The 22264-nt window shown below is 39.9% G+C and overlaps 1 protein-coding gene and 1 pseudogene across 23 annotated transcripts in view; both read right to left on the bottom strand.

Moving 5' to 3' along the window:
* Positions 1-22264, bottom strand: part of Map4 (microtubule associated protein 4) — a 148237-nt gene that overhangs the window by 63118 nt on the left and 62855 nt on the right. For 21 of the 23 annotated variants that reach the window (XM_076917905.1, XM_034483635.2, XM_034483636.2 and 18 more), the window contains exon 3: positions 16793-16861. In XM_076917905.1, coding sequence (XP_076774020.1) covers positions 16793-16861 — 69 coding nt within the window. Of the gene's footprint in view, positions 1-9674; positions 13780-16792; positions 16862-22264 lie in introns of those variants that run through there. The other 2 variants (XM_034483646.1, XM_034483647.2) reach the window with 2 other exon arrangements.
* LOC117693901 (5S ribosomal RNA) lies at positions 7326-7444 on the bottom strand (annotated as a pseudogene).

The following is a 22264-nucleotide window of genomic DNA, read 5'->3' as shown; positions in this document are numbered from 1 at the left end:
CTGGCTGTCCTAGAACTAACTCTGTAGAGCAGGCTGGCCTCAAACTCAGAAATCCGCCTGCCTCTGCCTCCCAAGTGCTGGGATTAAAGGCGGGCACAGCCACCGACCTTGAACTTCTGATCCTTCTCTCTCTACCTCCCAAAATGAGAGGCTTTTGTCATCTTGCCCAGCTAAGGCTGCTGTTAAGCAGGTACTCAGCTACCTGAGCTATGGTCCCCAGTCCTGTTTTTAATTCCCGATTGCTCACTCAACACACAACCTTAAGCCTATTGCTTTCCTACTACAGAACAACTGAGAGAAAGCAAGAATTCCAGATAAAATTCTGCTTCTTTGCTCGACTGGTGCCCAATAATAAAAGCACATACACTGTACATACATGCACTGTACACTGCAGACTTGACACAGCAGTACTGTGTCTTTCACACATACTTGTTATAATCCCACTCCATTATACCTGCTCCTGAAGGTTGTCTTTTTGTGGCTCTGGGAATCGAACCAAGGGCCCGGCTCATTAAAGGCAAACATTCTATCACTGAGCAACACCGTAGCCTTTCACAAATAACAGTCCAGACAAAAATACACCACGTCTTAAAAAGATAGATCAATTAATTAGTCCCCTAACAGGTAATCATTTTTTCTTAAATATAGTGTAAACCAGGTCTAATGACACACAGGACTTTTGTGGTAACCAAAAGTTCAGGTCAACATATATTATTACACAGGAACTCTTGAGGCCAGCTTGTCTGAAAATGAAATAAAATGGAATAGAGCCAAACAAAAATGGAAAATAAAGGAGTCATCTTTTAACTCAACCGTTCTATATTTATTTATTTGGGGAAGGGGGAGAGAACAATTTGCAGGAAACAGTTCTCTCCCTTCACCTCCCTAGGGGCTGAGGAATGAACTCAGGTCCTCAGTGTTAGCATTCTGTCTAAACTCCATCCTCACAGTTACCTGGCAACAGCCAGGTAGGCCTGGCCCACTATAAAAGGGGCTGCTTGCTCCCTCCTCTCTCTCTTGCTCCCTCGATCCCTCTGTCCCCTCACCACTTCCCCGCTCTCTCCATGTGCTCATGGCCAGCCTCTACTTCCCTACTCTCTCTGCCTCTACTACCCTCCCCTCCCCAAGCCCTGAATAAATAAACTCTGGGGAGGAAGGGATGCCTTGGCATGGGCCTGCTGAGACATCCCCTTCCCCCATACCTCTCCACACACCCACAGAACATATTCTCTTTATCTTTTTATAAACATACCACCCAAGCTTCAGGCTTAGCAGTAAAATCTTTTCCTGCTGAACCATCTCAAAGGCCCTGATGATCATCTTGAATGCCATCTTCCTGCCTCCACCTCCCATATCCTGAGATTATAGACAAACATCATGCCCATGTTCTTTTTATTGGCTTCTGGTGAAGATCAACTGTCTAACCATGAGAGACAAACAACAACCCATGACCCTGTAAGCCTAGACTTTCAACATGACATACATGTTAACAACCTACCTGTACCTCTAGCTAGGCATGGACAGTACCCATCTACTATCAAGTAGAAACAGACTAAATTCAAACAGATCTGAGAAGTTACACAGCAGAGGACTCAAACCTGTCTCCTTTTGCTTCCTCCTCAACCCAGGCTTCCCCAGAGTTCCTCCACATGGCCAACTGACTAAGGGGGAAAAAAAAAACATACAACATTCCCAAAGTGGGAAACTAAATCAATATCGCCCTACTCATAGGTAACATTGAAAGACTAGCATAATGTCTGTAAGCCATATTCTTTCTCTATGAACTAGAGTGCTTGCTTGACAGACCCACAGTTGGTGGGTTGGGTTGACTATTATAGTAATGCATAAACCTAAAACATACTCTTCCCCTACAGACATCTTACCTCATTAAAGCTAGTAAATACAGGATATACCAACAAGGAGTCCAATTATGTCACCTTTCCTCAGGTGAAACTAGCTAGCCACTTGGTCAGCTAGTCTCAAACTGGATGTTTTCCAAAATGGGAAGTGGACTTTACAGGAGAATGCCCAAATCAAAATCTTACACACCTGTTTCTAAACAAGTGGAGGATGAACATTTTAACAGCAAAGAATCGTAGAGTGGAGCTCATGTCTGTGAGATGCACCAGGTTCACTCTAAGCCATCCCCTAGAAGGCCTAACCTAGAAACAGAACTGCTTTCTGTTCAGTTAGGAAACAAGACTCTGAAGGAAGTATCGATATACTAAATCAGAAACCTTACATGGTGCTGTCTCCCCTACTGCCAGAATACACACATTTAGAATCAAGGAGAAAGGTAGGTGGGCTCCTTCTCTTATTTGTTTATGCATAGGCTTGAAAACCCAGGGCCTCACATGTGCTAAGCACACACTCTACCTCTGGGACATACCTAAGCCCTTGTCACTCATCTGGAACCTAAATATTCCACGTGAAAAATGTTGCTTCACCTTGCGAACTGAGTTCAACTAATGTGGATGTTTTAGTTTCCAAAAAGGAAATAACATCTTCCAGCCTACACAACTAATGACGCAATTAAGTTAGAAGAAGCAAGTGATTTCCAATTTGGTCAACTGGGACTCTTTATGTCACTGAACCAATAGGTAGAACCTATGCGCTGAAATGACTGGATCCAACTAATTATAAAAAAAGTCACTATATAATGACATCTTATAATGAAAGCCAGGAAGACTATCTGGAGCCCAGGGGATCCTCTGAAGCACCTCTTCACACTCCCTTTCCAAAAATAGTAGAAAACTACAAGAACCAAAATTAGGCTAGACTAGGGAATGAAAGTTTGACTCATTTCACTAGATAAAGAAATTCAACTAGCTCAAGTTCTGCCTGAAATAAATAAAATATAAAATTGGTGATTTAGAAAACCAAGGCACAGTGGTACATATGAGTTTGAGACTAGCATGATCTACATAGCAAAACCTCAGGCCAGCAAAAAAGTCACTGATATCAACAATGGCCTTGTGACTAATTAACTACACAAACGAACTACATGTCAGTTTTTTTTGTTTGTTTGTTTTAAGACAGAGTCCTTTATGTCATCTTGCCTGTCCTGTAACTATCTATGTAGACCATGTAGGCTTCAAAGTCAGGGAGGCCTGGCAACACATCCTTAGTCTGAGATTATATTAAATGTGCCTCTTACAGCCAGCTAGAAACCATCATAGCTTGTTTGGAGGAAATATTTTTGGGAAATATATCTCAGGCTAGCTTCAAATTTGCTATGTAGCTGAGGAAAGCTCTAATCATTCTACTACCACCACTTCCACAGTAGGAATGTAAATGTGTGCTACCTTAGCCAGGTTTGCTTGAGATGAGGGCTCATGTATCCCAGGCTTGATTCTGATGTATGTACTATTTTCTTCCCATTTTATGAATTATTAAATATTAATTAATAAGCTTAGCATGGTGGTTCATGATTGTAATCTGATCAGCATGTAGAAAGCAGATACAAGGAGATGTTAGAAAGTATAAGCTAGCCTGGTGTATACAGCAAGCAAAGTACACCAGGCTTACAAGGCTACATAGCAAGATTCTGTATAGCTCAGTTGGTTAAGGGCTTACAGAGCATAGACAAAGTTCTAGGTTTAGTCCTCAACACCAAACAAAACAGATGAGGTGGTACATATCGATGGTACTAACTCTCAGGGGGTAAAGTGGCAGGAGACCAAGGTCATCTTAGGCTACATAAGAGCCTGTATTTAAAAATACAGAGAGCAGAAGGGATTGATGGCTTAGCTTATAAAAATACTTGCTCTCAAGCTTGATGACCTAAATTCGATCCCTAGGCTCCAATCCCTAGGCAGCGAGAATACTCGGCCATTTGGGTCAGGCCGCCAGCTCAGGCAGCCAGAGACACCGGCCCTACCACCCACGAGATGGCAGCATGGGAGATGGCTCTGCCAATCTTCCATACTGTCTCCACAAGGCTGGGCTGAGCCCAGACCATCCCACCATCCACACGGCACCCAGTAGAAATGAGACTCTAATGCTTAATATTATGCAAAGGCTTTATATATTTGGTATGCTTAAATATCAAGATGCCCACACAATTAGAAGTGTTACCAATTAACCTAGATATAAGTTGTTACCCAGGACTGCTCTCGGTACATGCATGGTCCATGACTCCTACATCTCTTAAAGGAGAGAACCAACTCCTGCAGGTTGTCCTCTGACCTACACAGGTAGGCCAATGTACAACCCACACCAATGGACACAAGAGAAATTAAAAAGGTAATTAAATTTTTAAAAATTATCAGACCCACCAAGACAGTGGTAGCCTTAAAACCAGCACTGGGGGGAAAGGCAGAGGCAGGCAGGTCTAGGACACAGCCAGGGCTACACCAAACCCTGTCTCAAAAAACCAAACCCTGAGTGAGATGATGACTGCAGAGTGAGCATCAGTAACACGACTCATTTCATTGTTGTGCAGAGGTTATGTAGAAAAGAACAACTGAAAGCTCAGTGACCAAACAGGTAGGCTGTTGGTCTTCCATTTACTGCGTACCAACTCCAGAGGTACCTATCAGAGCATGCCAGCTCCAGAGGTACCTATCAGAGCATGCCAGCTCCAGAGGTACCTATCAGAGCATGCCAGCTCCAGAGGTACCTACCAGTGCATCCCAGCTCTAGAGGTACCTATCAGAGCATGGCAGCTCCAGAGGTACCTACCAGTGCATCCCAGCTCCAGAGGTATCTATCAGTGCATCCCAGCTCCAGACCCTGCTAACATTTCCTTTGGCAGCTGGTAAGCACACAGAGTGCACTGAGAAAGGTGCCTCTTTTTTTTTTTTTTCCCATCTTTTTTCTCATTTTATTAAAGAGTAATTAAAAATTCCATCACACAGTATTTGGAAAACACTGGCTTATCTTGATTCCTGTGTGCTTTCTATTCCCTTCCTTCCATAGGACTTTTCTGGTTAGAAGTACACCAAGTAGCACTCATTTTGGTAGCACCACTGTGAGCATCATTATAGGACATTTCAGCCAGTATTCTAGGATGACTTCCAGGTAACTTGGTAGCAAACCATAGCCTAAAGGAACTCAGCAACATCAACGAAGCAAACTGAACATAGAAAGGACTAGAAATATGGTCAGAGGGATTACAAACAAACCAACCCAAAATCACAACATGATCTATGTATGTACAGGGCCACACCAGATATATTTTAACTTCTGTGCACTATGTAAGTGTTTGGTGCCTTCAGAGGCCAAAAGAGGGCATAACATCCTCAGGAACTACAGCTACAGCCAGTTGTGAACCACCATGTAGGTGCTGGAAATCAAACCTGAGTCCCTTGGAAGAACAGCCAGTGCTCTTCTGAGCCATTTCTCCAGTCCCCATGTTGGATATTTTTAAGAATATACACTGCAGGAAGGAAGCAGAAGCAAACTAGGAAAATAATTCAGAAGACCAAGATGTAAGAAGGGGTAAAGCTCTACTTGTTTTTTTTTTTTCTCCTGAAAAACTAGATGTGGGTGAGAGTAATAAGAGAGAAGGACAGATGTTTCAGCCTGCTTGCTTGCTTGCTTGCTAAAAGGTCAATTTGCTTTTAATGAGATAAGGAGCAGATGTTTTTGTTTGCATCTTATTTATTTAGTTATTTGTTTATTTGCATGTGTTTAGGGAGAGATGATGAGTTCAGTTTAGGACATCTCTAACTAGATGTGTGAATTCTACATCTAAATGGCAATTTCAATTTCTAATCTTCATGGGGTTATATTTGTCCTTACAAAAATGTTCCATAGCTGTCAAGCATTTAAATAGTATTTACATATTTATGTGTTTCTCTCTACAACTTTTTTATTTTGAAAAACTAAAATTCTATATCCAAACACTAACTCCCCAGCTCCTAAGAACTGCTATTTTCTTTTCCATTTCTATGAACGTGACTCTTCTAAGTAACTGATATAAATGTTATCTTACAGGATTTGTTTTCTGTGATTGGCCTATTTTCTCTGACATGCTAAGGATTTGGACATATGATCTTGAGTATTCCTGGCAACCATCTCTAGTCTATATTCCCCAGCACTTAGTTGGGCCCCTTTCTATTAGTAGTATTCAGTCTCATCATTCATCAATGTTGTAGCCATATCAGAAGTCATATACTACATTTTATTTGTTCACTCCTGTGTTGATGAGACACCTCAGTTGCTTCCATCTTGCTTGGGTAATGTAAAATATGGGTGGACAAAAGTCTGTTCAAGTCCCTACTTAATTTTGTTGGTAAAATAGCAACAAAGTCAAATAGTCTTTCTTGTTATTTTATTCTTGAGATCTCACAATGTAGCCCAGGCTAACCTCAAATTCAGTAGAATCTTGCTGCCTCAGATTCCTAAGTGTTTTAATTAGAAGCTCAATAAATCCTTTTTTTTCCTTCCTTCCTAGGCAGGATCTTATATATGCTTTGCTAGCCACAAACTCAGTATATAGCCAAGCCAAAGATGATCTTGAAACCTCTGATCCTTCCGTGTTACATCCTAGCCCCCAAAATAACAACCACCCGCCTCCACCAGAATATTTCTTAAAGGGTTGTTTAGTTATATGGTCTGTTTTGTTTTTTAAGAGATCAATGTCCCTCTGCCTCTGCTGGGATTAAAAGCACGTGCTACCTACCATACCTAGCTGAACGACCTCTGTTTTGAAAATCTGTAGCCCAGATCAGCTTCAAACTTCCCATGTCCTATTTCTGCATCCTATGTGCTGGGAGCCAACAGGCACAAATCCACTTTTAACTAGTTCTTGTATATGGTATAAAACTATAACAATTTTTAGGGGTTTATTTTTATTTATGTATATTGGTATTTCTGCCTGCATATACATGAGGAGGCTGAAAGAAGACATTAGATCCCCCTGGAACTAGAGTTACAGATGGTTGCAAGTCAGCAAGTATGTGCTGAGTTTTGAACCTGGAACCTCTGGAAGAGCAGTCAATGTTCTTAATTACTGAGCCATTTCTCCAATCTCATAACAATTCTTTATATATGAATATTCAGTTTCCACAATACTAGTTATTGAAAAGGCTATAATTTCCCTAATTATCTAGTTATCCTTGTCCAAAACCATCCCACCATATGTAACAAAGATTTATTTATTTCTTGCCTTTCTGTTCTATTCTTTATTTCAGCACCACATTGATTGGATTTTGTTTAAATCAGGGCCTCAGGCAGCCTAGACTAACTTTAACTCATGGTCCTCTTGCTTCCACCATCCAAGCACTAGAATTACAGACATGGAGAACTACCATGCCTGGCCCCTTAGGATCATTTAGTTTGCACATACAGGAAGTTTGACACTTTTTTTTTGTTTTTAAAGCCTACAGCACCTTGTATTCCCAAGCGGTCTCCCATCCAAGTACTAACCAGGCCCGACCCTGTTAAGCTTCTGAGATCAGACGAGATAGGGCGCGCTCAGGGTGGTATGGCCGTAGATGAAGTTTGACACTTTCAACTTTGTTCTTTTTCAAGATTGGTTTTGCTATTCAGGGTCACTTCTTAGGGTTTATGTGAAATTTCATGGTTAGTTTTTCTGTCCTTGCTAAAAAGATGGCTGTTTGGGGGAAAATTATTTTCTAAAATGGCACATTAATCTTCTAACATTTCACTGCCATTTGGAAGCTCCTTTCAGAACTTCAGAGCCACACGTATCATTTCTGTGCATCCTTCCTATACAGGCTCCAGAACCTTTTTTGCAACTGGTTTTGTTGGTAGTAGTTGGGGTGTGTTTATATGAAGGCAAAGACAACCTCAAATGTCCTCATCAAGAATGCCCCACTGCCAGGCAGGAGTGATATGATAGCACATGTCCTTTGAGAAGCAGAAGAGGAAGAGGTGAATCTCTGGAGTTCAAGGTTGGCGTTGTCTACATAGTGAGTTCCAGGATAGTCAAGAGTTGCACAGCATGACCCTGACTCCAAAACAAAAAGCCCTCTACTTCCTTTGAAACAATAGCCTGGAGCCCATCAATTAGGCTGGCTGACCAGTGCATCCCAGGGATATGCCTCCTCAACGACCATTGGCTGTGAAATATTGTCTTCAGAGAAGAGGAGACTCAAAAGCCTTGGGAGGTTAAAGGTTTACATGCAGGAGGACAAAAACTTGATGGGGTGGATACTCCAACCAGCCAAAGTGCAGAAAGATAGACATGCTGAGAGCTGCCCACCAGCTGCAGGGCTGCAGCTTTCTGGAGTCACATTGGAGTGGGCTTTCCAATCGTGCAGCTACTTTTGAGTTGTCCCTACCTGCTCCTTGTAAATAACCCCTAACCTGTTAGAAATTCCAATGAAACATTCAATGAACATTGGTACAATCATTACTTTGGTCTGTTGTGAGCTTCCTTTTTTTGGATGAGGACATGTGTGTGTGCCTCCTCTACCCAGGAAAAAGTGATCCTACAATTCCTCCACACCCAGCTTTTTACATGGATAATGGGAACTGAACTCAGGTTTTCAAACTTGTGAGATAAGCATGTTACTACTTTCTTCACAGCCCATGAGCCCTTTAAAGAAGAGCCCTAAGAACCCTAGAATTTGGTACTCCTCCCTTGGTACTACTTCTCCCTCTTGGGAGCTCTTTCTCACTTTAATACATTTACAGTTTCCTAAAAAACAAAAAACAAAAAAACCCAAGCAAAACAAAACAAATGAATTAAAAAACCCTAGAAATTTAATTAGTCCTAGAAATTCAGAAAGTTAATTTTCTATGAAGAATTTCCTGAGAAGAAAATTTATTTCTATCAGAAAATCATTAAGAAACAACAGGGCCGGGCTGGCGAGATGGCTCAGCGGTTAAGAGCACCAGTTGCTCTTCTAGAGGACCTGAGTTCAATTCCCAGCAACCACATGTTGGCTCACAACCATCTGTAATAGGATCTGATTCCCTCTCCTGGTGTGTCTGAAGACAGCAAGAGTGTATTCACATACTTAAAATAAATAAATACATCTCTAAAAAAAAAGAAAGAAGGAAAGGAAATCTTGAGCCTGATGCACACCTTTAATGCCAGCACTCAGAAGGTAGAGGCAGATGGATCTCTGTTAAGTTCAAGGCTAGCCTGGTCTACAGAGTGAATTCAGGGTTACACATGGAAACCCTGTCTCAAAAAAACCTAAATAAGGAAGGAGGGCAGTAAGGAAGACAGACTACCACCACAACTTTATAAAGCATATAGTATGTTACTGGTATGTCTCCATATAGTTGGCTTATATGGGGCAGGGGGAGAGAAAGTAAAAAAAAAGAAAAAAAAAAAAAAGAATTAAACCTCTAAGATGAAGAAAAAAATAGAATGGTTTACCATGTAAATATTTAGAATTATAATGTAACATATTTGAACTTCATTTATTGCATGTCAGTTCATGGATTGGTTATAGAACCTGTTCATATTAAATACTCATTTATATGTTAATTCTTTTTGGAATTTTTTTTTACAAGATTTTATTTATTTCATGTATGTGAGTACACTGTAGCTCTCTTCAGACACGCCAGAAGAGGACATCAGATCCCATTACAGATGGTTGTGAGCCATCATGAGGTTGCTGGGAATTGAACTCAGGACCTCTGGAAGAGCAGTAAGTGCTCTTTACCACTGAACCATCTTTCTCGCCCATGTTAATTTTTTATGTTCATCTGATGAGACAAGTGACAGAAAAAAAAGCACACAGCACAACTTCAATGTCAGAATAGGAGTTACACTATTTAGAGGTTGGTATAATCTTCAGGACATCTATCACATCACAGGAAAATTATCACAATAAAATCTATATGCGTGCACACCTGAATAAACATGTATATTAACATCAACATACACACATATACACACACACGAATTTTTAAAGAAATATACTCATTCTAATTACAATAAAAATAGACAGCAATACTGATAATATAGTTTTACATATAGTAGCACTCTATTTGTGCATTATACATTGTGTTTTTGACTAGAACATTCTCCAGCCTCCTGGTCTCACCGTATTATCACAGTAAGGTAGAAGTAAGAAGGAAACCATAGGCAGGTTTCAATTCCCATCAAGAAATGTTCCTACAGGAATTGCTCCTGTAAGGTATGATGGCATATACCTGCAATCCAGTCCCAGGAGGATGAGGCAGGAGAACTGCTGTGCATTCAGGGCCAGTCTGAACTATACAATGAGTATCACATCAGACTATGCAAAGTTGTACAGATCCTTTCTCAAACAACAACATCATCATCATCATGATCTCTACTGTCACAAGTAACTTTTATGTGAGATATACCCATAAAAAAGTAAGTAAGTAAGGACTATCAAATAGTCTTTAGGTTATTTAAAGTTTACATTGAGAGCTAGTACGGTGACATATGCCTGTAACTCTAGCACTCAGGAATAGAAGCCAACATAAATTCAAAGCTATCCTAGGCTACATAGCTAATTCTTGTCTCAAAACAAAATGAAAATCTATAGTGAGCTTTCCTTTTTTTCTGCCCCATTTTGAGTCAAAATCTTGCTATGTATGCCAGGATGGCTTGTAATTCCCAATCTTCCTGCCTCAGCCTCCTAAGTGCTGGGAATTACAAGCAAATATCACCATTCCTAGACTCCTTTTTCCTGTCTTTAATGAGACAACATTCTACATTTACAAACTTATCTATTGTGCAGATACAGCATTCTACACTTTATACTTTATTAAAGTCACCATATTAAATATTACCTAACATATCACATTTTATTAGATAAGCCCAGAATGTATTCCAAGAACACTGTGGATATAAATTTTTATAATTTGGTACTATAAATTAATTAACAATACACCACAGGCACTACCTTTTAGAAGACCCTTTTACCACTCTGCCAACTCAGCAGATGCAATAACTATAACTATCAATTGAGCTTTGCACTGCTCAGATCTGAATAGCAGAAGTGTTTACATGGAAGAGCTTGACAAAGTCCATGCAGTTAAAGTCCATGCAGTCACAGAATTGTCATGAGTGGGATCCAAAGCTTTGTTGGACTGATAATTCAGACCTCAAAGCACCTTTGTTGTATACTTCAATAATTAAGACCCCAGCCAAAATCCATTCATACAGTATTAATGTACAATGTTTATTAAATGAATTCATTTAGCACAATGACACAATAAAATGTCTCAATATACAAACTGTTAGAAGTCTAAAGTCACGAAAAATACAAATGAAATATAAATTTGTAAAAATAAAGATAAATAAATAGGCTTCTTCATCTTCATTATTGGGTGAGGCAGGGGTAGTGGGAGAAAATGAGAACCATCATATTTAAGTAGAGAGGCCCCATCTAGTCTGTGACTGTCATAATAACAGCACCTTTTCTTTTTTCAAGGGACAGCTTACTTCCTAAGTAGCTACATATGAAACATGACCTTATTGCTTTCAAAATGAAATATCCAAGTGCAACAGCTGGAGAAAACAAACCATATTAAATTTCACCTGGCTATTTGTAGAAAATCAGAACATTTATAGAAACTCATAAAACACATTAAAAATTTTTAAACAAAATAAATATGGCAAATGGAAATAAATGTGGAATAAATCAATGTTGATCATGAAGTTTGAGTGTTTATTGCTTAGCATCTCTACCTATCTGTCAGAAAAGCTAAAGAGACTGGTTTAAAAAAACACACGCACACCACACACACAAAGCAACAGAAACACAAACATGATTTTAAAAAGCAAATGGTACCATTATTTTTAAAAAGTACCCTGGCCAACTCCACTGCCTCTAATAAAAAGGGGGAGAAAAGTTAATAGAACATCTTAGAAGATGAGCTATAAAAACCTCAGCCCCTGTCTGGCTCTTCAGAGGGAGCACTTAGCAAAGACTCAGCCTTGTGATGTCATGCCAGTGGAAGGCAGTGCTTCTTTAACTGCAGGCATTGCAAGAACTTCCCTAAACCTTCACATCATTCTGATTTTACCTTGTAAAAGTACTAAGGGGAGGTGGGGTGTGTTTGTTTTTGAGACAAGGTTTCACATAGCTCAGGGTAGCCTTCAACTCACTACAGAGCTCAGACTGGCTTCCTACTTCTCAAAATTCTTGACTCTTCATACAGAAGTCTTGAAATCTCAGGTAGAAGTCACTACACCCAGGTTTCAAAAGGAATTTTATGTCAGAAGATCAAAAACAATATACTCTGTAGCTTTCCTCAAATATAGTATAAGCTATTTCTTTTAATCTCTAATAAGCAGTACCTTGGAGGCTGAAATACCTTCCATAACGAAAGGAACAGAAATAAAAAGCGCATTTCCCATTCCAGTTCTTATGTCAGAATTCCTCTAAGATCTCAAATACGGCCTGTTCTACTCCTAAAAACCAAAAGCGTAACCAAAGGTTCCCCAGTACTTATCCTAATGGGTCTAGTTTTTGAGTTGTTTTATTTAATTTTATTTATTTCTTTGAAAAAAATGAAGAACAAAAAAATTCCAATGAAACAGAATACAATTTCATGGCACAGGATTTTACACACACAGGACTTCATATGTGATCCACCAACTCTATTGGAATGTTGCAGAAAAAAGCACTCTGGAACTCAAACAGCCTTTAATCTTAAACACACTTAGTGAGTTGTCTGACAATTTATCCAGAAAACAGGCATAGTGAGTGACACCTGCCTGTAGTCTCAGCCAGTAAAAGTAATGTTTCAAGGCCAGCATGAGTGACACAGTAAAAATGTGGGCTATTGGTCAGGGTCTGTGTCTGAGGCAGATGTGCAGGCAGCCTCAGCTTGGTTACTCTAGAAGCTTGCTTGCTAAGCTGGCAGTGCTTCTCTGTTGTTTAGGAAAAACTGCTTTTTATCCTGTCACTGCTGATGCACTACTTCGGAGGTCAAGGACATTACAATCTGTTTAGGTTTAACTTCCCAATTCTTACTTTGATACTTTATGATTATGTTCAAAAAGTAGTTATTTTAAAAAAACAAATCAATACACAATAATTGTGTTGTAAAATTTTCAGAAAAAATGTAAGACAAATAGGTAATGTAGTTTATGATAAAACAAAACAAACAAACAAAAAAAACCCAATTTGGCCGACTATGCAAATGTCAAAGACACTGGGGGGAAAAAAGACTGAGCAGGTAGTCCTAGCCAATTGGAACTCAGATATTAGTCAGCCGCTGAATGGTGAGACTAAAGTTACTCACCACAACACCCAGCACAAGTAAAATTTCATTCAGAGGAAATATTTTTTCAACTCAAAAACATTAATTCAGATTTTAGTAAGGTGGAGAGAAACACTGGTGGCCAAAAAACCTAACCTTTGCTAAAAGCAGCTCACAGAGGGAAGGGGGGAGGGGGAGCAGGAGAAGGAATTTCACTGCAGCTCGGTGGCCTCACCCCTTTATGAAAGCACACATTCTCATTTAGTTTTTAGAGTATGCTGATTCACATTGAATATGCAAAAAAGGACAAGGCCAACAAAAAATGTAAAAATTATAAAATGAATCCAAAATAGAACAATGAAAAGAAATGACATTTGATGACCTTTATAAAAATACTAAAAGTAAAAGAACTCATTTTGCACATTGTGCTCACAAAGGGAGAGGAGGTTCCATCAAGCCCTGCAGAACACAATAGGCAGGTGGCTTGCTCAGGCATCAGCAGAAGAAATAGGCCCCGAAGAACTACCCTCAGCTTCTTCTACATGGTGTCCAGGAAGGAAAAGCAAAGCTGCAAAATGCTGAAGGTTTTAGAAGTGTAACGGTGCTTAGGAAAGATCACTGGTCTGGTGTTGCAGCAGCCCCAGTGTTGAGAGACACTCTAGTCTTCTAGGAGAAGAAAAATAGAAAGGGAGAAAGAAACAGGAAGGGGAAGGAAAGGGCGGAAAAGCACAGGTCATTAGTAAACAGCAAGTTCAATCCAGCAAGATGCTCATAACCTCCACTGTGGATTAGTGGGGCTGCTCTGCTCTCAGCTCCACAGACAACTCTGAGGAAAACTGAGAGGGGAGTTTTTAATTAGAGCACTGAGCCAGATGCTCTAATTAGTGATGGCCAAATAAGAAATAAGTCACAACATGCTCCCCCAAACATGCATACTTCTCCATACTTCCCTCCTCCAATGAAATCTGTATACTCGTAAAACACCTGTTTTTAAAAGCAATTACTAAAGAGGCCAATCTCAAAACCCAAACAATCCTGATATGAACCATTGAGTTTCAGCTAAGGTAGGAAAGTTCAAAAGCAGAAAGATATGCTCTTAAAGTGCCAACGGGCAAATCACTAAAGAGCTGGGTTCCGCTTTGTCATCAGGAAACTCTTGATATTTCAAGACTGTCTGTATATTGGCTGTACATCCCTGCCCCACCCATTGTATTATTAAGAATTTTTCAAACACTAAGTCTCAGGGCTGGAGACATGACTCAGTGGCTAAGAGCTCTTCCTGCCTTTCCAGAGCAGCCTCTGACTGCCAGCACCCACATCAGATGATTTACAGCTGCTGAAACTGCAGCTCCAGCCATCTCCACACATCACACACACACATTAAATAAAAAATAAAAAAAAATCTTAAAAAAAAAAAATCTTAAAACAAAACAAAAAAAAAAACAAAACAAAACAAAAAAAAAAACAAAGCAACAACAAAAACCCGTAAGTCTTTCTGGTCAGGCCTGAAATCCTGTTGGAGCAGTCTAGCCTAGATTTGACAGTTGTTCCCTTCCTGTGTAAAACAATACCCACTTGTTCCACACAGCTATTCAGAGATCTCCTTTAGCCTTCTTCCAGCACTAACTTAAGATACTTTTTTGCTCTTTTTATTTTTTAATTGTGTGTACGTGTGTGTGTGTGTGTGTGTGTGTGAAGGGGGGGGGGGGGTTACTTTAAGGCCAGAGGCAGATTCCCTGGAACTGAGGTAAAAATGGTTATTACCCATCCAACAATGCCCTGCAGGAAATTAAACCCAGGGCCTTGAAGGGCAATACAGCTCTTAACCACTGAGCTGTCTCTTCAGGCCTGGTTTGGTTTACTGGGAAAGGGACTAGTTATAATAGTCTAAACTAGCATGCCTCAAGCTGTCTGCCAAGTATTGGGATTACAGGCGTGAGACACCACACCTGGCTAAATGCACTCATGTTTAAACCACTTTTTTTTTTTTAAACCAAAGGGATTTTTGCAAATCATAACTTTCCTTCCACAGCAAAAGCAGAAATAATACATACGTGAAAGAACAAATGTTAAAGTAAAACGTCAACTCACAGTAACATCCCCCTTGTACTTGTTTAAGTTTTCCAAATACAGTATTTATGAGTTGCTTGTAAGAAAGTTAATTATAGAACCTAGATTCCAACTACTTTGTGGTATACAGATATGTACCATTTTTTGTTTTTAGAAAGTTGAACCTAGGACCTCATATATGTCAGGCAAGTAACTATCACTAAACTACATCCCTGGGTCTTTTATTTCTAAATAAGGTCTTAACAAATTACCCAGGCTGGCCTACCCTAAAACTCATTCTATAGAGAAGGCCTCAAAACTTGTGTCTTGACACTTGTCTAAATTCATCTTTCACCATTTCCTAAGGCTAGAAAAGAAAGAGTCAGAGCTGGAGAAATGCCTCAGCAGAGTACTTTTGGCTCTTGAAGAACCTGAGTTCTGTTCCCAGCACCACACGATGACTCACAACCATTTCCACAGATCCAATACACTCTTCTGGCCTTCTCAGGTTCCCTCACACATGTATATTCATGCAACCACACACATATAACAATTACATTTAAAAAGAAATAAAAGGGTACATTTTAAAAAACTTGCTATTGCTAAAACAAAAAAAAAAAAGGCTTTTGGAAAGATTTAGAAGTGAACAACTCTATAGTGATTAAAGGGAGGGCTTTTCATGGTTCAATCATACAAAAATTGAAACAAATCCGTTTTGTGCTTGCCTCCAATATACTGACGTGAGTCAAAATGCTGCACCCCAGAGTTAAGAGAGTTTTCTGATACAAAGAAACATCCACTCTCCTTGAGTGCTAAAAGCCCAACTCATTTGGGTCAGCAGCGTCAGGCTGATCACAACTGCAAGTAAGTGCAGTTTTTTACAGGAACACAATGCATGGCTCTCCCACAGGCCCCTGAGAAAAAGTCTTATATAACACAGCACATCCCATGTGCACAAACTCCCGCTATGGCTCTGGCAATTTTGCTCACTATAAACACACCAGCGGGGCAGGGTAGGAAGTTCATGCTATTTATGAGGTAAAACCCTAAAGGAACTCAGTGCTGAAAGACCATCAGAGCCGTAGTCTGAACTAGAAGTTAAAGTCAGAAACAAAGTCCGAAAGCAACAGTTAAGTGGAAAGATAAAGGAAGAAAAGGAAGAAAAAAAAAAAAAAAAAAAAAAAAAAAAAAAAAGACAAAACACAAAGCAAACCATTTTAATTTATGGTTGTGGGTTTCTTTCCTTCTTTCTTTCTTTTTTTTTCCCCCCTTTGGTTGTAGGTTTCTTAATACTGACTTTTGAAGAAACTAAGTGCAGAGAACACTCAGGTTAGAGACTGCCTAGCAGGGTGCAGGGTGCAGACAAAGGCCTCTCTTATTGCAAGGTGATAGCTTCTTTGCATCTGTTAGAGTTCTTTTAAGATTCATCCAATAAACATTCAAGGACTATGAAAACAAACTGGTTTCTCTCTTTCTATTGTTGAGATACATCATAAGTTTAAACATAATCAATGAGAGTAACAATGTTCTCAGAAATAACATACACTTTCATTTATAATACTCAAAAGGTGCTTGTCAAGATGTTCACTATGGAAACTTTCACATCTGAGGAATTCTAGAGACCTCTTACCTGTAGTCTTATTCCCCTCTATTCCATGATCACCATTGGCCAGAAGTGTTGGTTTAGAAGATGGGATACCTGCAAAAATTACAAAGAATAATTACTAATTGTAACACAAAGAAAAAAATTGACTATGAAAAGTGTGTTACTCTTTGTAGTATTAGCAGTCCAAAGCACATCTTTGCCAATCAATCTTCAATAAAAGCAAACACATTAACTCCAGTCCCACTCACACCTCAGTACTATCACAAGAAAGGCGCATATTTTTCTCTTTTTTAGATGTATTTATTTTATGTACATAAGGGGTTTGTGTGTGTGTTGCCCAAGAAGGAAGATGGATCTCCAGAAGCCAATGGATGTGTATAAAGCTGCCAGATGTGAATATTGGAAACCAAACCCAGGACTAATCTAGAGCTCTTAGCCACAGAGCCACCATTTGTTTGTTTGTTTGGTTGGTTAGGGATTGAGACAGGGTTTCTCTGTGTAACTTGACTATCCTGAAACTCACTCTCTGACGTCAGAGATCTCCCTGCCTCAGGAACAAAGGTGTATGCCACCACTTCCCCAGTGCTAAGTGGCTTTGCTCTATAAATTGTCAAAGATTACTAACAGATTCTATTTTTTGAAAAAAATCCACAAAGTACCTCAGGTTAAATAAGCATGTTTCTTTCACTTGAAATGATCCAGGGACTTAGGGCACTCCTCCAATAAAAGCTTTAGAATACCATTATTGCTCCTGGATAAAAAGACTATATAGAGACTACCAGGAGTCCTCTGCTCTATTGTGTTTTGAGACACAGTCTCTCAAAACAGGGTCATACAGCCCAGTTCAGCTACAAGCTTGTTTGTGTAATAAAGTCTGCATAAAACAGGGCATGGTGGTGTACTTAGAATGTGAGGGAGGAGAATTATTATGTTCATGATCTTCTTCAACTATAAAGTAAGTCTGAGGCCAACCCAAGCTACATGAGACCCTGCCTCTGAAAATAAATCAAATGAAAAGTAGGGCAAGGTTCTGTGGTTTTTGTAAATGGTTACCTAACTGTTCAATATTCTTTGTTGAAAAGACTATCTTTACTCTTGAATTCTTGATGCAAATGTGCGACTTTGTGGAAAATCAATTGACAACCTTTGTCTAAACTTTCTATTGTCCCCCCCCCCAGGATGTGTGTATGTGCATGTGTGCATCAAACTCAGAACTTTGCACTTTTAGTGCTTTGCTCTTAGTAGTTTAAGAATTTTATTCCAACCTGAGGCTTTCCATTCTGTTCTTTTCCATGGATTTTTAAGTCTACGTATTCTGACATCATATAAGCTTGGTAACAATTGATTTTCTTTCTGAGCAGGGACTTTCACAGTCTTGGAAGCCATAGAGAATGGACTCCTCCCTTATGACCAGCTTTGGACACCCTCACCCATCTCCCCGGTTACACACTAATATTAAGAAAGGGAAAATCTTCAGAGGTATTTTTTCACAGATACTTTTCAAAGAAAAAAAAAAATCAAGAAGCTACACTAAAACACAAACACAGGCTTTTTCTTTGGAAGGTAACAAACACAGTCAAGCTCTCCCATGTCCAGAGCAAAAATCTTTGATAAGGATTTGAATTGAAAAGATTGCTCTGTTACTGCAGAAGAGCAAGAGAAGGGAGGTATATAAGAGTAGAAATTAGAAAAAAGAGATAAAAGGGTGAAAAGACAAGTTCCATTAAATATGCATACCGAACATGTGCCCTGTGCATCCCTCACAGAATGTACTGTCCTTTTTCAGAGTGATGCCAGATACGTTCCACCCCACATTTGGCATAAAGCCCTTTTCCTCAAACAATCCGTACTTAAGATTCATCATCCCTAGCTTAAGAAAAGAGTACATATTTTTTTTTAAAAAAAAATCTGTTCTGTTTTAAAATGTAAATTATTTAAAAAATGAAAAAATTTACAAAAATTGATTCTTTTTTGACCATGAAAGTGGTGAAACTGTAAGGCCCACTAGAAAAAGAACTCACGATCCGTGGAGAACTGCAGACGCACCCCAAATCACTCACGAGAAACACATCTTGATGCAAACGCAAGAGGTTTACTGGCTAGCCAGGGCTGTCCTCCCTTCCAGCCCGCACAGGGGCCTGAGGGATTCCGCAGCCCTGAACAAAAGAAGTTTACAGCTTTTAAGGGTGAATCTACAAACCAGGTGGGGGTGGAGTTAGGGAAGGGGGAAGGCTGAGAGTGGAGTTAGGGAAGGGGGAAGGAGGGGGAACAGGTCACTAGGTCATCGATACATTTGATCTCAAATTCTTAAGATGCATGGTGTGTCACTTTATAATTGGCTATTTCGAAGTAGTTTCACACTATATATCATGAGCTCCAGTTCAAGGGGGTCAGGCTTATCTCAAACTTTTAGCATCCTGGCACCAACTGTCTCAGGGCTGTTAGTTCAAAGCTTGGCCAGGCTAATCTCGGGCCCATAGCATCCTGACACCATGAATCTTAAGGTTTGTTTAGTTAGGGCCATCTGTTCAAATGGTCAGCTAATTTTCTGGGACTGAGGCAACACAGTGTTTGACTTACAGGTTTTTATGTCTTTGCTTTTAAGAGTAGGGTTCAGGGGATCAACTTATGATTTTTCTATCTTTCAAAACTACTTTATAATCCAGTAATAGCTACTGTGGCTAAAGGGTAGAAAAACAAAAAATCTCATTTAAATGACTGAAATAAAACTTCTGAATAGTCAGACAACTTATCAATTGAAAAATACTAACTTGCCAATTTATTACTAGTACTTAATTCATGAAAGAAAATAAAACCATAAAAAACAGAGTGCTGTGACATTATTTAAAATAGTGAATGTCTAAGAAAAGATTAACCATAGAGTAAAATATCACTGAGAAGTTAGAACGTGGGCAGAGAGGGAGGAGGATGGGAAGGGAGGCTAATATGGCCGATAAGCATTATGTAAACAGACATTCTCATCCTCCATTTCTTCCTCCCTCCCTTCCCACTCTCAAATAAACAGAAAATAATATGAAAGTAATGTCACTAGCAACTGTTAAGAGGAAGGATAGGACACAGGATAAACACAAAGACTTACAAAATCATCAGATAAGCACATTAAAGAATTTAAGTGAGGTTAAAGAGAACAACTTGTGTACTGTATGGATGCATCACCTGTCAATTAAAAAGCCTGCAACCTATGGCTTAGGCAGGAAATAGAAGGTGGGACATCTAGAAGGAGAAAGAATCCTAGTAGAGCCAGGTAGGAGATTCACCTGTAAGATGTGACAAGATGGTCACATGGTACCTGAGCACAGATAACCAGCCACATGGCAGAATGTAGGTTGGAATAAATGGGATATTTTAAGTTATATCTGTCAGAGAAGCGCCTAGTTATATCACCAAGGTATCTGTAAATATATTTTGAGTCTGAGTCTTATTTCTGGGAACATGGGGCTGGGAGAAAGAACCAGGCCCTAACTTCAACAAAATGACGCCACACACTGGGCACCAGTATGTTGTAGAAAAAAAATCTCTACCTGGGGCTTGTACCCTACCTTTGATTATTCAGTTTGAAGAGGTCAGCTCAAGAACTTTGGAAAGGTCATGGGACACTGGACACTCATCTCTCCGGAAGGGAGAGGCTGATTAACATTCTTCTGACCACAGGGGAGAGAACCCACCTGCAGGTGGGAAAGGTCCAGAGCACATAGACACATTCTGCAGGAACAACCAACCTTTGCCACCTACAGCCAAGGGAGGTCCTTGCCACTTTATTCCCTAAAGACCAGTTTAAAAAGTCACACTGTTTTGCCAATCACATTGTGTCTAATGGCTGCTGCCCTAAAAACTGTGTAAAAACTAGCCAAATGGGCTGCCTCTCCTTTGGGTGCAGGATGACCCTAATACGTTGGAAGAATAGACTCCTCTTGCTTTTTGCATTGATTCTCAGCTCCTCGTGTTTCACTCAGGGGGTCCCCGGTAAGCTAAGTCTTACAAGTTCCTGGATAAAACATACACACGACCTTTACATTTATAAAAGCCTTTATTAGCACTAAAACTAAAACAGATATCTACCCTCTATGCTATTAAAATCTATTTCCTATCAATAACCTAGAGTTATTAATTACTATGTTTCATCAGGGCTGCTCTTAACTCCAATTGGCCAACCCTCAAGGCCACGCTTTCTTGACTCCTAACCTGTGTTGTCTTTCTCCTCTACCTCCTCCTCCCTTTTCACCGTTCTCCTCCAACCGCAAGCCCAGAAACCCTAAACCCCGCCTATGTCTCTTCTACCCAGCTATTGGCTGTCGACATCTTTATCCACCAATCAGGGATAACCTGGGAGTCCGGGAGCATGGTCACATAAACCTGGATCTACATGCAGTCTCTGGTTGCAACAGTATTTAGCATAGCAAAAGAACAAACTTCAACCCTGTATTTAAAAAACAGCAGAGGGCAGGAGAGATGCTTCATTGATCTAATGCCCTCTATTAATCTCGACAGGTGCCAGGAATGTACATGGTACCCACACATATGCAAGCAACACTCATACACATAAAAGTAAAATTAAATAAATCTTTTTAAAAGAAGGGCCTGGAGAGTAGTGACACATGCCTTTAATCCCAGAGCTCCAGAGGCAGAGGCAGGCAGAACTCTGTGAATTCAGGCCAGCCTGGTCTACAGAGCCACTTCCAGAATAACCACAAAGAAAAGCTGTCTTGGGGGAGGAAGGCTGCAGAGTTGGGTGTGATGGCTATCTGTTGTCATCCCTACATGAGTGGTTAAAGAGGTCTGAGAATTCAAGGTCAGCCCCATCTAATAAGACACTACCTCAAAAGAATCAGCAATCTACAAATTAACAAAGAAAGACAGCCTTGGGGCTGAAGACATGGGTCAACACTTAAGAGAGCATGCCATACTGTTCTTCCAGAAAACCAGAGTTCAGTTAGTTCCCAGCACCACAGTGAGCAGACAACTGAGCAGACAACTGCCACTAATTCCATTTCCAAGAAATCCAATTTCCTTCTCACCTCTCTGGATACCTACACTCATCTATACAAATGCAAACAAACAAAAACCCCCACATATACATAATTAAAAAATAAATCTAAAAAATAATAGCCTCCAATGATCTAGGAATCATGACAATATGCAGCCAATGAAAATAAACACTCAAAGAAACCACAGGCTAAATGTGGCATAGATGATTAGTACTTCGATGAAAGTTACAAAGTTTGGCCCTTCTCCACATTATCCAACCTTCACTCCTCCTACAGTATAGTCAGCATCCTATTAGCTCTCAAAATCAAAGTACACACTAGGCACCATGTTGAAAAAAGAATCTATCTCACCAGTGACACTGATATCTAGGAGTCAGGCCCAGGGGATTATCCATAGACACTCTGCGGTAAAGCTGTCACATATCTGCCAAAGGCAGGTGTAAGAACAGTTATCCATCACAGCATCTCTCAAAAACAAGACTTTTAATAA

Source organism: Arvicanthis niloticus, chromosome 21 (genome assembly GCF_011762505.2).
Source record: "Arvicanthis niloticus isolate mArvNil1 chromosome 21, mArvNil1.pat.X, whole genome shotgun sequence".
NCBI lineage: Eukaryota > Metazoa > Chordata > Mammalia > Rodentia > Muridae > Arvicanthis > Arvicanthis niloticus.
Note: the sequence above shows the minus strand (reverse complement) of the source record. Positions and strands in the feature narration are given on the sequence as shown.